This window comes from Sus scrofa, chromosome 3 (genome assembly GCF_000003025.6).
Source record: "Sus scrofa isolate TJ Tabasco breed Duroc chromosome 3, Sscrofa11.1, whole genome shotgun sequence".
Lineage (NCBI taxonomy): Eukaryota > Metazoa > Chordata > Mammalia > Artiodactyla > Suidae > Sus > Sus scrofa.
The window spans coordinates 112,178,744-112,195,369 of NC_010445.4; the positions used below are offsets into that span (position 1 = coordinate 112,178,744).

The window sequence follows — 16,626 nt, forward strand, 5'->3', positions numbered from 1 at the left end:
AGCCAAGAAAATGAGTGGCTCTCGTGTTGTTCAGATTTTTCCTTATTCTGGAGTAAGTTTCCATTAGGAAGTAATTGATAACAGAACTGCTGTTATGACAGTAAAACAACATCCTTATCCAGCTCTGAGGCCTCCCAAGGGCTAACGGGAAGCTGTTTACCCACGTATTATTCTGACACCGTCTTTGCTATCAAGTTAGGAGGAGAGAGAATTTAGGGACTGGCCTGACATTTGATGTGCTTGCCACAGGTTTCCCGACTGATTTGAGACCGCTAGATCTCCAACCTCTGTGTTCCCTCGCTGTTGCGAACACCACACCTTCTGCCCATGGCCTTCAGGGTAGCCCAGGTCTTTCCAGGTGAGAAGTTCTGAAGTGTTAGCGCCCTAGCCTCTCAGCAGGCTTGTGAAAACAGATTGCTGGGCATCAGCCCCAGTTTCTGATTCAGTGGGTCTGCACAGGCCTGGGCATTTGCAATTCTGAGCTCCTGTTTCTAACAAATGATGCTGATGCAGCTGGTCCAGAGACCGCACTCAGAAAACTGGTTAGTGTTCTGGAGAAGGCAGTTCAGATTGTCTGAGTAAGTCAAACTCTTTAGTGATGGTTTAGGAGGAGAAATGACCTTGGCACGGTGTCTGCTATTTATAAAGAGATTTTCCTTCCATGACTCCTTTGTTTTTTTTTTTAACTAATTTTTGCATTTTTATTTGTGCTTTTGTGTCCAAGAAGCCTTTGCCTAGACCAAGATTACAAAGATTTACTATGATTTCTTCTAACAGTTCATAATTTTAGCTATGGTTCAAAACAAGTGGCTGCACCTGCGACATATGGAAGTTCCCGAGTGAGGGGTCGGCACAGCCACTGCAGAAGCAACGCTGAGTAGTTGTGTTGTGACACACGGGAAGTCCCATGACTCCTTTGATGCTTACAACTATCCTGTGAGGAGTGGGTGATAATATCATTCCATTTTTCAGATAATAAAATAGTCTGTCAGAGTGTCTTGCATACGAGCTTCTCTTTGGTCCAGGCCCTACATCGCTAGCTTGTTCCCACCCTACCCTGCATCAGCGCCCCCTTACACTGAACCGTACTAGGGAAAAATTATGAATGGCCCCAGGGGCAGAGGTCTGAATCATGGTTCTCTATGGAAATGTCTCTCTATTCCTTCATAAGGATCAGATTCCAGTTGCCGAGAGGCTCTGTGGTCCCCACCTCGCCCTGCCCCCCGGGGAGCCATTTTTCCTTGAGCAATGAACCAGGTCTCAGCAAGAACAGTGGGGTGGAACAGAGAGCCGGTGGCAAGGAGGACTCCTGCCAGGTCTGTGGGAATAACAACGTGTATTTCGCAAACGATGGTCATTTGGGGTCCTGTGAGCCAGGCATGGTGCTGGCAACCAGGGCAGAATGGGACTCCACTGGACAGGCTCGTTGCTAATCCCAGAGTTGAGCATGGGCTTAGGGTGAGCTGGGGTCAACTTACCCTGTTTGCAATGGTGATAACCCGGTGAGTGGCTTCTGCTTCCAGCTGTTAGAAAGAAGGAACAGGAAGGAAAAAGGCTTTAGCATCTCCCCAAGCTAGCTTTCTTCTGCCTGGCACCCCACCTCATGGAAGCACTGGGATGTCTGACACAGAGCCAGAGGCGCCAACTGCCCCCACAGGGGCTGGCTCTCACATTGAGAGAAGCCTGGGACTTCGTGTTCTAGGCACATCTTTGCCGGATGTTACTCAGGGTTTCATTAAAGGGCAACAAGGGAAGAGCCCTTGTGGGGCAGTGGGTTAAGGACTTGGCATTGTTGCTGCTGTGCGAGGGTTCGATCCCTGGCCCAGGAACTTCCAAAAGCCATAGACATGGCCACCCACACCCCCCCCCACCAAAAAAAAAAAAAAAAAAAAAAAGGAGAAAAAAGGCAACAGAACAAGGGCCAATGAAAACCTGGAGTCATATCTCTCCCTGGTTTCTGGGGCATTCTCTGCACAGCCATCTCAGAAGTGTACCCAGGGAACAATACTGACTGATTTCAACCTGTAAATCAGTCTTGGTCAGGATTTCTGAACTGCACCACTACTGATATTTTGGGTGAGATGATTCTTTGCTTGGGGCCTGTCTGGGCGCTGTAGGCTCCTGAGCAGCATCCCCCCACCCTGCCGACCGGATGCCAGTAACATCCTCCTCTTAAGCTAGGATAACCCAACACATCTCTAGACAGTGCCAAATCTCCCTGGGGAGCAGTCTCCCTGGATGCTGCTCCCCTTGAATCGACAGATGATGATGGTGATAATTCTTGCTACGGCTACCACTACAGTCAGCGCCTCGTGCTGCCCCTCATGTAACTCTAGGGAGTCCCGGCCTGTGCCCATTCCCTGCCCACCTCCATCTCCCAGGCACTCTCAACGCATGGCCTTTGTTGCGTCTGGTGTATCTTTCTCTACCAACTCTGAGCTGCCCAAATAGGAGTGACATTCAAGGGCTCTGATAGACAGGGACCCACCCAGGGCAGAGTGAGGGGTTCCCCTGCCCCCGCCCCACTGTCCCCCAGGCTGACCCACTATATGCTAACTTGGTTCCTGTGTGATGGCAGAACCATCACATCCTGTCTCCAGCTCCTCATCCCTCAAGGCCTCCCCATCAATCCCTCATGGACATCCGAGCAGCGCTTTGTGTTTAGGGCTTTGAAGAAATGGAAAACAGCTTCCCCTGACCAGTGGCGGGGACATCCGAACGGGCCACAGGCAAGAATGCATTATTTATCTTATGTGGTCCTTGAGAGCCGAATTCTTCAGCAAGGGAGGTCTGGGGGATTTGTGTCGACTCCCTGCAAAACTGTGCAAGGGTAAACCCAGAGGGCGGGAGGAGGGCAGGGTTTTAGTTGCTGCCTCAGTGAGGGGACAGGAAAAGGAAGAGCACAGACATGCATGTGCACCTCGTTTCTGGTGGGAAGGGTCCAGAGTTTTCCTCAGATGCTCAAAAGGATCTAATCTTCAAAATGCTAATTCCCGGCTTAGAGTCTGGAATTCCTTTCAGTCTGTCTTTTCTCTCTTGATTCAGTTTTGGGCAAAGCAACCCCTAGCATATGCTCACATGGCCTCCCCGAGATCCTTAAAATCAGAACCCAGTGAGGTGGGTCTGGTTTCCCCAAAGTTGTCTTCCCCGAGGAAGGTCAGCTCCAGATCGGGTCAGCTGGAGGAAGCTGTTCCCTGGGAAGCTTCCAGATGGGAATTTCACACATGGAGAACACGATACCATACACTTTCTATTTACTGATGTCTCTTGTATCCTAAAGATTCTGTGAATCTACAGGTGAGACGTGGATGAAGGACAAGGAAGTCTGCCTCACCTCCTCTGGACGGCTGATCTCAATTCCTTCTGGGCCCGTGATACCCAAATCTAGCGCCTCCTTAGCGCCCTGAATAATAGCAAAAGAAAGAAAATTGAGAGAATCACAGAGACACAAAAAAGACTGAACCCGAGGGACAATAAAGTATGCTGGACACAGCCCATTCCAATAGGCTTGCTACTTTTCTCACTTCTGTAACACTCATCTTCTAAAGAGGCAGGATAAGTCCAGGGCTCCCCTGAGTCCCAGTTTATAATGATTGCAAATTATCTTTCCTCTTAAAAATACAGTTCAGGAGTTCCCTGGTGGCCTAGCAGTTAAGGACTCAGAGTTGTCACTGCTGCGGCTTGGGTTTGATCCCTGGCCTGGGAACTTCTGCATGCCATGGGCATGCCCCCCCCCCCAAAAAAAACAGTTTGGTCACCAGCCAGGAGGCCTGGAACATCAAAGACAAGCACTCTTTATTGATCTGAAAATCAGAATTTCCTCATTGGAAATCTAGTTAAATCTCTAGCTTCTAGCAATGTCTAGATTAGCCCTCACCCCAAGTATCCTACTTAAGACCCAGGAGTACAAAGGGGCTTGTCTGTCTTGGTACCAGTGAGAAGGTCTATAAGACCTCAGCTCCGCTCAGGAGATACAGGAAAGTGGAACGCAGACTCATTTATTCTGTATGGCACATCTCATTAAAAACATTTCTTAGATGGAGTTCCCGCTGCGATGTGGTGGCTAAGGACCTGACATTGCAGCAGCTGCAACAGAGGTTACAACTGCAGCTCAGATTCGGTCCCTGGCCCAGGAACTTCCTTATGCTGTGGATATAGCCAATAAAAAAATTTTTTTTTTCCTTTGAGGTGTTCCAAATTCTTTTGCTATAATTTACATATCATATTAGAAAGAAGGCATCATCATCCAAGAATTAGAAACCCTTTTGGACTTTTTAAGAGAGATTTGTTTTTTTACAGACACTAGAAAAGTTTGCATCTTTTGCACAGAGATTTGTCATCTGGGATGTTCCATCTCACACTTTCTTTCATAGTTTGTTTTATCTGAACCCTGTAGGATGGGGTATGGGTGGTCAGAGCCCCGCCTGAGAACTGTCTCTATTGGCGCGCACTGCACTTCCCCCAACATTCCCTACTGCCTTGCCTCTGCCACGAGCTCCCCATTTTCAGCATGGACTCGGGGGATCGCCCCAATATCCTTGCAAGCGTGCAACACTTGGTACAGCTCGCTGTCCCGAAGCATATACAAGTCCTTGTAGGTCATGAACATCTGGAACGAGTTGACGCCTTTCTCCCTCACCAGGGTCTCCATTTCTGCTTTCACCTGGAGAGCAAAATACAAAGGTAATACCACGTGAATAGACGTAGTCCAGAGGCTGACGCGCGTGTACTGGCCCGCGTGGAGGTGAGGAAAGTCAGTGGGTGGAGTCACCACATGGCCACCCCGTAACCTCGCGATATCGCACTCTCCACCCACTCTACAGGCTACAGTGAGATCACGTGAGCAAATGGATGCGGAAGTGCTTTGAAAACTGACCAGCGCTACCCAACTGTAGAAACCGTATCTTGACCTTCTGGGCATTTTTTTTGTCTTTCTTTCTTTCTTTCCTTCCTTCCTTCCTTCTTTTTCTTTCTTATTTTTCTCTTTCTCTCTCTCTCTCTTCCTTCCTTCTTTCCTTCCTTTTCTTTCTTTTTCTTTCTTCCTTCCTTTCTTTCTCTCTTTTTCTTTCTTTCTTATAGAGGCTTGTCCTGTGTGTTCATCTCCAAATCAACCTTATTGTTAAATGCACTAATGACTTTTACACCTATGGCCACAGAGAAGGTACACTAACGCTAAAAATCCAGAGACCTGTGGAAAATAGAGTTTAACAAAGCCAAACATGAACCAAAGCTATGTAAATGAGGAGATTCACCCCAACATTATTTATACTAGAAAAAACAAAAAAAGGCGGGAACATTTGTTCAGTAATAGGAAAATAAACTGTGACTCATTTCCTTGACAGAACATTAGGTGGCCATGGCAGTGATGGTCTGAAGACCATACAGCCAAATGGAAAATGCTCACACCTGAGCGAAACAGTTACTGTGTAAAAAGCAGGTATGAAAAAAGACCAGAAGGAAATAAGCTAACACAGCAATAGTATGTTGGAGCAATTGAATTAGGTGCTTCCTTTCTATTTTTAAAATTTGTAATTAGAAGAAAATTATTTGATTATTATAAAAAAATTCTAGATGCATAAAAATCCTCATAACCTCTGGGACTTAGGGGTGGCTGGCCTGACCTGGCCTCAATGTTGCTGAGAGTCTGGGTGCACCCTCTATTCCATAGCATCACTGGAGGAGGGAAGGGAGAGAAGCCTGGGGTGTGGGTCACCCACCCAAGAGGTGTCTGAAGTGGCCAAACCTCCATCTGAGATAAGAGATGGCTGACATTTAGTGTGGTCTGCACCTTTTGCAGGGAACCAGGAGGGAGGACTTCATGGGATGAGCACCAGTTTGCAAATAATGGGAGAGAATGGGTGAGTCCCAAGCTCAAGGCTTGAACCTGAGGGCAGAAGTACAGCCAGGCTTTTAGCTACCATCTCAGATGGGAGCTGGCCCTTCTGAGAACATAGGGTCTACAGCTGGAGAGCACAGTAAAATTTCTTAACGCTTGTTTATTTTCACAACTCCAGGTCACCCACACAAGTACTGGCACAAGGTGATGAATAAACACTTGACGAAAGAGTGAATATCCAGGCTGCTTTCCTGGGGTAATAAGAAGTAACTCCAGAAGTGAAGCAAAATCTAAATGCCTGTCTACCTGTATTCAGGAAGAACAAGGAAGTGGGAATCTGGGAAAAGGGGGCTGGACTCTGGCCCTGGGGCCTGGGCAACAAGAGGTCAGGAAAGCCAGGGGCCCAAAGACCGAACGGAGAAAGGGCCCAGTGGTAGCTGACCTCAGCTATGCCCCAGGAGCAGCCTGAGGGTGCTCAGAGCAAGAGCTGGGTCCCAGTGGGAAAGAAATGCCTCGGTCCATTGCACCCGGCTGCACTGAGCCAGGATGGGGCCCTCTGTTCTGAGACCTCAGTGCTGTCACTCCAAGCACAAAATGAGATGACCCTTGGGGCCTGACCTTTACTGAGCTGGCTACTCAGCAGCACCCCCTTGGGTATCAGTGGCATGTAGTGTAAAGCATCAGGACATACTGAGAGCTTTGTGGTCAGAGCAAGGAGCCGGCGCTCCCTCTGTGTCTGTTAGAAAACTGGCCCTTTAAGCAAGACAGGCCCACCCACCCATCCCCTCCTTATAGAATCAGAAGTGTTTTTTCTTTTGGCATTTGAGGGAGTTAGGATGATGGTGGGAGGGGTATTACACAGCACAGGAAAAGCATCACCCCCCAGCTGGCTCCCACGGGTTCTTTTGTCAGGGTTCTCCCCACTCCTGTTACCTTGGGTGCCCACCAGGTGATCCCCACGTGGAGGGCATAGTCACAGCAGACCTTGGGGTCGGCCAGACCCCGGCACTTCTCATAGGCATCCACGAGGGAGGTCTCCTTGTCAGGCAGGACATGGCCGATGATCATGGTGGTACCTCCAACCAGTGCTGCCTGAGGGAGGCGGGGAAAAAAAAGTCTCATCACAGCTCTACCTGAACCTAAGTCGCTGGTGTAGGGGGGGGTCCTTGGATGGACCCTCAGGACAGCCACAGACCCCACCGCTCGAGAGGCTGGGAGGCAAGTGCTGCAGCGTTTGGGAAACTGTAAGGAGCCATCTGTTGATGCAGGAGCCAGTGTGAAACCTTCATCGTTCCTGGGGCTCCAGCACACAAACCTGCTGCTTGGTGCTCTGGAAAAAACCACTTTGTGTGTTATCCGAGCCTCTATTTCCCAATGAGAAGATTCCCCCCAAATGATTTCTGGCCAACTTGAATATACAGATGACATAACCAAAGGTCTACTGTAATAAAATATGTCTATTTATAATATTTATTATTTTAGGTACACATAGGTATTTAATGTTAATGTGAATACATTGTTTTGTTTTATTCTCTCACATATAAAGAAACAGTTCTAGTCCAAGTTTTTTTTTTTTGTCTTTTTGCTATTTCTTGGGCCGCTCCTGCGGCATATGGAGATTCCCAGGCTAGGGGTCTAATTGGAGCCATAGCCACCAGCCTACACCAGAGCCACAGCAACGCGTGATCTGAGCCGAGTCTGCAACCTGTACCACAGCTCACGGCAACGCCGGATTGTCAACCCACTGAGCAAGGGCAGGGACCGAACCCGCAACCTCATGGTTCCTATTCGCATTCATTAACCACTGCGCCACGACAGGAACTCCTAGTCCAAGTTTTTACATGATCTTTAACATCAGGATCTTTGTCTTCAGTTCTTCCAAGAACATTAGCTTCACCTCCATCTGTCTTGTAGGACCCTGTACGATTTACCAGTGAAGAATTCTCTTATCCACAGTCTCTGCAAGATACCGCTTAAAAAGAAACGTTTTAAAAAGTCTCACTTGCCATCACAAAGCACACTCCCAGGAATAATTACTAACTCTGTATTAGAGAGCTGCCCCCATGTAATTTTTTAAAAACTACTTTGGTCAGGAGACCTCCACGAATTTCCCAAACTAGCATTGACCAGAGGCTAATTTCATTGGGCCATTTTTCTCCCATATAGAAAACACAGTATTGTTCTCAAATAAGAATAATTGAGACAGGCCTCATAATACATGAGGTTTTGTGAGGGCTCTGATGTAAGGTGACTCTCTTTTCCTGATGAATTAAAATGTGGACAAAACATGCTCTTCTATTTGGATCTTTACAGTGATGTGGAATCAGCCCCAGGTTCAAGTCCCTGCTATGCCACCTCCCAGTTGGATCATGTCAGCCAGCTTACTTAACCTCTCTGATGCAGATTCTTTTGGTTTTTTTTTCCTTTTATCTCATTTATTTTTTAAATATCCTGATGCTGAGTCTTTATACCATAGGGATAGCTCCCTTGCTGGATAGCTCGGAAAGTCCAGGGAGTGGTCACTTTGTAAAGTTTTGTCCTAATATGTGTGTTTAATTATTCAGACTTTAGTTGTTTATCTCTGCTGTGCGAGAGGAAAATAGCACCATGAAATTGTCTGAATGATTTCATGCTTCTCTATTCAGTTAAATCCTTGATCCCAAATCAGAAATATTGCTGGGGAATAAAGGACTGAAAAAAAAAAATAGTTCCGTGGCCAAACAACAAGTACAAAGAAAGCTCTGGCAACACTGATTTTCCATGCTGACCCTGGCTGAGCCGGAGACTACCCGCCCCTCCACAACCCCGTTTTCCTGGGAAACGTCTTGCATAGATTATAGCCACCAACAGAGGGTGCTAGTTCTGCGGGACACACATAGGAACCGTGGTGGGGGAGGCAGAGAGACAGAGGAAAAGGGAAGAGCAGCAGATTGCAGCTCTACTAGCTGGCTTCTATTTCTGATTTTGCTGGATGGTGCCAGGCTGATTCATCATCCTAGCAGGTGGCGGTATTCTGTTTTGTCCTGAAATGCATTTTGAGGTTTCACGTGCGGACGTGGGGGTGTCTGGTGTATTGGGATTTTACACACTCCACTGTTTTACTTTTTCTGTGGTTCTAGGTTGTTTTCCTTTGCACTCCCTCAGGATGTCTGTAGCCTCGGATGGAAAGAAAAGGGAACCTGGATCAGCGCGGTGTAATAAGAGAACCAAGAACGTTCTTAATATCCGTGGGTTTCTGGGCAAGAGCAGAACAGGAGGTCCACCGGCTGCATCTCTAAAGAGTGAAAAGTTACAGATCCAGCTAACAAATGGTTATACAGAATATGTCCTATGCTCCTACTCTAACAGATATATCTTTATAATGACTGAGAAGGCCAGGCTTGAGTTTAGAATTCTCAGGGCCCTTGCGGTTCTGAGCTACCCTGAAGGCGATATTGGCCTTCAGCCTCTGTGCCTGCCTCCAGCCAACACCCTGCACCTTGGATGCATCCTTCAGCCCCCAGGGCTAAGCTCTGCTCACCCCTGCAAGATGCTGCTCTGGGGCCTTGGCGTGCACATAGTGGTGGTCTGGCCCCTAGGAGGACAGATTCAGGCTAATATGGGCCCTGGCAGTGCCCACAGGAGATGCCAGAGCCCCGGAGTGTGGTCCGGGATTGGGACAGTGGGCTCTGGGCAGACATGGCAAGGTGGCCTAGGGTCCATAGCCCCCAGCAGAGGCTCCTCTTGCCTGGACTCAAGGAAGGTAACTGAAAACCATTCTGGGAAGGAGCATCCAGCAGTGGTCCTGACTTTCCCAACAACTGGCTGCAAATCCCACGTGCCTGTTCTGTACCCCACCTCTGAGGGGCCCAGAGAGGATCAGGTGGTAATGGACGTGGGAGCATCTATACGCTGGGAAGGGGCACATAAATATCTGGGATAATTCTTCCTGCTGCTACCCTGGGTCTCAAAAGCAAGAATTTAGCTCCCCCCGCTGCGGGTTTGGGAGCCCGGACCAGATGCTGGATTCACGAGAGCTTGTTTCCTCCCAGGCGAGATAAATGCAGAGCTGGCTTCCCAAATATGCACAGTTCCCACCCACGGGATGAATGCCGACAAGCTCAGTCTTCGCGGGAATGTAATATCACAGATGTGACAGACCTTTTTACTGTCATCCCACGCAAAACAGCCTGGGAGAGATCCACAGCAGAGCGTGACCCGATCCTGTTCTGGAGGCTTTCAAAAGGATTCTGTTTACGATCATCAAAAGGAAACGGGACTGTGTGACTGCTCAATGTTCACGACTGTTTTGATGCAAGAAAAGTAAGCTGTGAACGATCTTTAGAAATCAATTGAGATGATGTTCTCGGAGGCTAAGTCCTCACATGGAACAAGGGTGATGCTATAATGAGAGAAACAGGCAGAATTCAATATGTGTACCCAAGATGCTTGGAAGCATGTTTAAACACACACACACCCACACAAAGGGAAAAAAAATGGAAGGAAATATACCAAAACACTAACAATGACTGTTTGGGGATGATGAGTTTCTGAGTAATTTATTTTTTCTAATTTTCTGAACTTTCCTCAATAGACTATGTTACTTTCATCATCTACATAAAAGTGAATTTGGAGGAAACGAAAACTATTTAAAATTTAGGCACCTATGTTTATGTACTTAAAATACTTTCTTTTCAAGTCATGAAACACTTCAACACACGTTAAATATAGAGAAAATAGTACAACACAGACCCATGAACCCACTACTCATGTTTGACAGATGTTAATGTTTTACTCTATTTACCTTACATGCTATTTAATTAAAAAAAAAAAAATGAAGAGTTCCAATCCAAGTGAAGCTTTCCCTCCTGTTCTCAACCCTCTCTCCTGAGGTTGATATAAATTTCTCCCATCCATGTTTTTACGCTTTTACGATATTTGTTTTGCAAATTCAAAAAACGCACACAAGTGATATTATACTGCCCATGTCCTCTTGCAACTTGCTTTTTTTTTTTTTTTTTTTTGCATTTTAGGGCCACACCTGCGGCATATGGAGGTTCCCAGGCTAGGGGTCGAATCAGAGCTATAGCCGCCGGCCTCCACCAGAGCCACACAACACCAGATCCGAGCTGTGTCGGCGACCTACACCACAGCTCATGGCAACACCAGATCCTTAACCCACTGAGCGAAGCCAGGGATCAAACCTGCTACCTCATGGATCCTAGTTGGATTCGTTGCCTCTGTGTCATGACGGGACCTCTGCAACTTGCTTTTTTATTCAACGTCTCTAAGATTCATTTATGCAGATATATTTCATTCATTTTAATCAATTCACTGTATGAACATCCTGCAGGTATGTATTCATTTCTGAGTTCACGGAGGTTTACCACTACATATAGTTTGGGGACCCTCACGCCTCGAGGGAATTCTCCGGATTCAGGGTGTACGTTGCCAGGAAGTGGAATTGCTGTTCAAGATGCATGCATATCTCCAATTATGCAAGACACGCCATGGAACCGCCAACTCAACAGGGCCTCCTGGAGCCTGCAGGCTGACCAGAATTGCCCCTTTATCAACCCAAGCCCTTATTTTTTTTGACATAAACTACTATCCAGCCAAGCAGTCCCCATTGAGTATGTGGCATTCATTTATCTTGTGAATGAGCCTTCACATATTTCACTATTAATACGGATTTGGGTTTGTTTAACCAACAGACCCAATATCATTACATACATCTAGTAAGATATGAAACGTAATTTTACTATTTCAAAGTGTTACCATTAGTTGGTCTTTTTTTTTTCTTTTTAGGTCTGCACCTGCGGCATATGGAAGTTGCCAGGCAAGGGGTCGAATTGGAGCTGCAGCTGCCAGCCTACACCACAGCCACAGCAACGCCAGATCCGAGCTGCATCTTCACCCTACACCACAGCTCACGGCAACACCAGATCCTTAACTCACTTCGAGAGGCCAGGGATCGAACCCACATCCTCATGGATACTAGTCAGGTTCTTAACCTGCTGAGCCCCAGCAGGAACTCCCACCATTAGTCTGTTTTGGATATTTATGACGTACTGCTGGGTAAATCAAATAAATCGGCATTTATTTGATGCCCAGTCATGTCTCGTCCATTTGTTTCCTAAGAAAAACCAGTATACTGCATGGCAATCCCTTTAGACAGTTTCCAGGCAAACCCTTGGCGTGAACTTGTACTGAACTCACCTAAACCTGTTATTATGAATGTCATCTTTATGCTTCAGAAATTATGCCACGGTGGGCCCAGGGGGGGTCTCCATATTGACCAGGGCTCCGCTCAGCAAGTTGGAAGGAAACTTCACATATCATTTGTTTGCTGACATCCCAGTGTTGGAAAAAAACAACGCACTGGCCTTTCCTGGTTTCATCAGGACAAAGCTCTTTGGAGAGTCACTCTCTCCCATCTTCTACGTTGCTGCAGCTCTAATCACGTTTTGCTGAGGTCCCAGTAGCAGTGGTTTTTTTTCTCTGCCCTTCCACCCACCCCCCCCCCCAAAGGAAAAAGTTTGGTTCTCGGACTCCAAGGCCAAGAACCAATAGCTCAAGACACAAACTCTGTAACCTTGCTGATGAGAAGGCACTTGGGCCAAAGCTTATCTGTGGGGTTTTTCATCAGGGATGGGGTGGGACTTCCTGGAGCATTTTCATACTGGTGCTTAGAAAAGCAGTGTGTTTAGGGGTAAGTGACTGGAATCAGAAGAGCAGAATCTGCTAGTATCTAGATGAATGGATCAAGGGCAACTCCATCTTCACAGAGGGAACAACCCCGCACTGAGAATCGGATAACAAGCGTTTGGATGTGTGTTGCAGACCAAATCCAGGGCACTCCTTTTGTCATTTAACACAACGGAGAAAGCCATCATTTGTTCAGGTGGATCTGCTTCTCTTGGAATTGCTGAATCACTTCCTTTTCTTTTCACATTAAAATTATTATTATTGTTTTTCTTTTTATGACCACACCTGAGGCCTATGGAAGTTCCTGGGCTGGGAGTTGAATCAGAGCTGCAGCTGCAGGTCTACACCACAGCCACAGCAACACTGGGTCCCACCTACACCACAGCTGTGACAACGCTGGATCCTCAACCCACTGAGTGGCACCAGGGATTGAACCTGCATCCTCACTGACACTGTGTCGGGTTCTTAACCTGCTGAGCCACAACGGGAACTCCAAGATTGTTTTCTATCTTCTACTCATACTCACTTGAAATACAAGAGAAAAAAAAATAACCAGCTCAGGGTTTCTCTTTTACTCTTGGGACATGAGACACTCTCAAAAGAAGGGTCTGAGCATTTCACCAAGTGAGACGATAGATGTGTGGTACTTATTTTATTTTATTTTTGTCTTTCTGCCTTTTCTAGGGCCGCTCCCACGGCATATGGAGGTTCCCAGGCTAGGGGTCTAAGTGGAGCCGTAGCCACCGGCCTACACCACAGCCACAGCAATGTGGGATCTGAGCTGTGTCTGCGACCTACAGCACAGCTCACGGCAATGCCAGATCCTTCACCCACTGAGCAAGGCCAGGGATCGAACCCGCAACCTCATGGTTCCTAGTCGGATTCGTTAACCACTGCGCCACGACAGTAACTCCGGATGTGTGGCCCTTAGAAGCATATGCCTGGTACTCAGTGAACACCGTTCTCATCCTGCAGCATAAGCCCACCAGTCAGGGCCAGCTCCATGGGTATGGTCCTGTGCAGTCCCAGAGTGCCCCACATTTAGAAGGCTTCTGTCCTAGTTTAATCTCTGCTGTCATCTTGAAAGTCTTAAAGGACCCTCGTATTTTTATCAGCTACACTGACCTGATCTAAGGTGCTCACGCTCTTAACAGCCTACACTGGCTTCACCGCCGACTCATCAGCTCACACTGGGGCTCAGAACACTGACCCTTTCTCCAGCAATTTCCACCTGAAAGCTGACCCTGGCCTCATCCTTTTTAGGAGTTTTCCAAACACTTTTTTTCTTTTTTAAAGTTGTATTGAAGTATAGAAGATTTACAACTTTCTGATAATATCTGTTGTGCAACAAAGTGATGCCATTATCCATGTACACTCATCCTGAAGTTCCCGTCATGGCGCAGTGGAAACCGCTCCGACTAGAAACCAGGAGGTCGCGGGTTCGATCTCTGGCCTCGCTCAGTGGGTTAAGGATCTGGCGTTGCCGTGAGCTGTGGTGTAGGTCACAGATGCAGCTTGGATCTGGTGCTGCTGTGGCTGTAGTGAAGGCTGGCAGCAACAGCTCCGATTCGACCCCTAGCCTGGGAATCTCCATATGCCGCGGGTGTGGCCCTGAAAAGATAAAAAACAAAACAAAACAAAAAACCCACACATGTACACTCATCCATTCTCTCTTGGCTTCTTTTCCCACATAGATTATCACAGAATATTGGGTAGAATTCTCTCTGCTATCCCCGAACATTTTCTATCAAATGCTCATTTTCTCTAAAAAACAAACAAAACAACACAAACCTTCCCCCCAGCTAGCTTTTCTGCAGGATGCCAAGTGATGCATGATTGCTCCGTGGGGCCACCCACTGTCTGTCTGGCTCCATACAGCTCCCAAGCCTTTTCTTGACCTGTTGAGCTCATTCTTCAGCTGGCTGGTTTTCTCTAATTTGCCCGTTTATACTTATAGTTAATTGCACTCCTAAACATGCTTTATGTTTCCCTCCTACCTTCTGGGTCCCAGCGTCCACTACATCATCTAGCACAGAGCCCCAGTTTCTGACCCTGCCAGGCTCCCAGGCTAAGCACTACCGTGTCTAAGACTCACCCTTCGTTCTTTAAATTTTCAGCCAAGGCGACAGGCAACATTCAATTGGCAATATGCTTTGGGAAAAGGACATTTTCCCACACTTAATCTGCCTGCCATTTAAAGGCACATTAATGCTATATTTGGCAGCAAAATAGCATAGTGACAAGAACCAGACTTTAAGGCAGGCAGCTAGGTTTAAATCCCAGTTCCGTCACTTATGGTTATGAGATCTCGGGCAAGTTATTTATTGCTTGGAGCTCCATTTTCCCCTTTTGTAAGATGGGGTAATAACACACCCTTGTGGGGTTACTAGGAGAATGAAATAAGACAATGCACGTAAAGGACCTGCAATGCAGGAGCCCAATAAGTACGGGTGATTTATACTATTATTACAACTATTACGGTTAATAAACAATAGGCATAATTTGGAGGTAGCACGAATGTGCACACCACTTTATGTGCATCAGATGCTCCAGATAACGTGAGAACTATAAGTACCTTAAGGTGCTCAGAGTCCAGGTAGCAAACAGGACCAAAAAAGTCCCATTTCGAATAGAAATGACTTCAACAGGAGTTCCCGTCGTGGCGCAGTGGTTAACGAATCCCACTAGGAACCATGAGGTTGTGGGTTCGGTCCCTGGCCTTGCTCAGTGGGTTAACGATCCGGCATTGCTGGATGTAGCCACGGTGTAGGTTGCAGATGCGTCTTGGATCCCGAGTTGCTGTGGCTTTGGCGTAGGCCGGTGGCTGCAGCTCCGATTAGACCCCTAGCCTGGGAACCTCCATATGCTGCGGGAGCGGCCCAAGAAATAGCAAAAAGACAAAAAAAAAAAAAAAAAAAAAAAAAAAAAAAAAAAAAAAAAAGAAATGACTTCAATATAATGAAGATACAAAGCAGCACAAGGTAACATTCATTAATGATGACACCAGCATCAAGTTCAAAAGAAGACCAGAGGAAGGGGAGGATACAGTAGAACGGGCAGGTCGAGAGCTGGGAGCGGGGGTAGGAAATGAAGGGGGCAGAGCCAGGGGCACAGCTGGAGGACAGAGAAGAGACCTGTTTGGTTTTGGCTGAGGCCGTTCTGATTATGACCCAACTGTGGGGACCTTGAAGAGCCTGGGGTCCATTGCTCAGCAATGTTTAGTGACTCGTGTTCTGCGGAGGTGGTGGTGGTGAGGGGGCTTCGGGAGTGCGGGGTTAGGGCACGTTTGCAGAGGGAACTCTGGTCACCTTCATCCCTGGACACGTCTGTAGTCACAGCAGGCTTTAGGCAGAGCAAGAACGTGAAAACCAGACTCCAGGACTGCGCCATATCAACTCAACGGCAGTGCTGAGATGATGGACCTGAACTTGGGGACTGGGATGGAAGGACACGTGTGACACCTGTTTCTGAGAAGCAGCAGCCAGGTTTGATGACAGAAGAGGAGGTGACATAGACAATGGGGGAGGTTTTAGGGCTGAAAAAATAGTAGCAGGAGAGGAACAGCCAATAGGAAGGAAGGGAGTTTTTACTTATTTATTTTTCTTTTTTCTTTTTTTTTTTCTTTTTGCCTTTTCTAGGGCCGCTCCTTCAGCATATGGAGGTTCCCAGGCTAGGGGTGGAATCGGAGCTGTAGCCACCAGCCTACACCACAGCCACAGCAATGAGGGATCCGAGCCGTGTCTGCAACCTACACTACAGCTCACGGCAACGCCGGATCCTCAACCCTCTGAGCAAGGCCAGGGATCGAACCTGCAACCTCATGGTTCCTAGTCGGATTCGTTAACCACTGAGCCATGATGGGAACTCCTGGGAGGGAGTTTTTAGACATCTTGGAGTAGAGCTGTTGAGGGACACTCAGGCGAAGAAGAAAATCACTAAAACTACTAAAACCAACATCCATCAAGCACGTACTCTGTGCCTGTTTAATTCACAGTCCGGTGAAATACGTGTGTTATTATTCCCATTACTCGGATGAGGACACTGAGGGTTGATGTTCATATATATCTATTAGGTTGGGAAGGACCTCTCTTCCCAGTCATCGG

At 47.3% G+C, this 16,626-nt stretch overlaps 1 protein-coding gene across 1 annotated transcript in view; it reads right to left on the reverse strand.

Moving 5' to 3' along the window:
• DPYSL5 (dihydropyrimidinase like 5) overlaps positions 1 to 16,626 on the reverse strand; it is a 97,426-nt gene that overhangs the window by 23,206 nt on the left and 57,594 nt on the right. Inside the window, exons 3-6 of the mRNA XM_003125320.3 lie at positions 6,770 to 6,928; positions 4,484 to 4,663; positions 3,335 to 3,403; positions 1,479 to 1,523 (exon numbers count right to left, since the gene is read on the reverse strand). Coding sequence (XP_003125368.1) covers positions 1,479 to 1,523; positions 3,335 to 3,403; positions 4,484 to 4,663; positions 6,770 to 6,928 — 453 coding nt within the window. The remainder of the gene's footprint in view (positions 1 to 1,478; positions 1,524 to 3,334; positions 3,404 to 4,483; positions 4,664 to 6,769; positions 6,929 to 16,626) is intronic.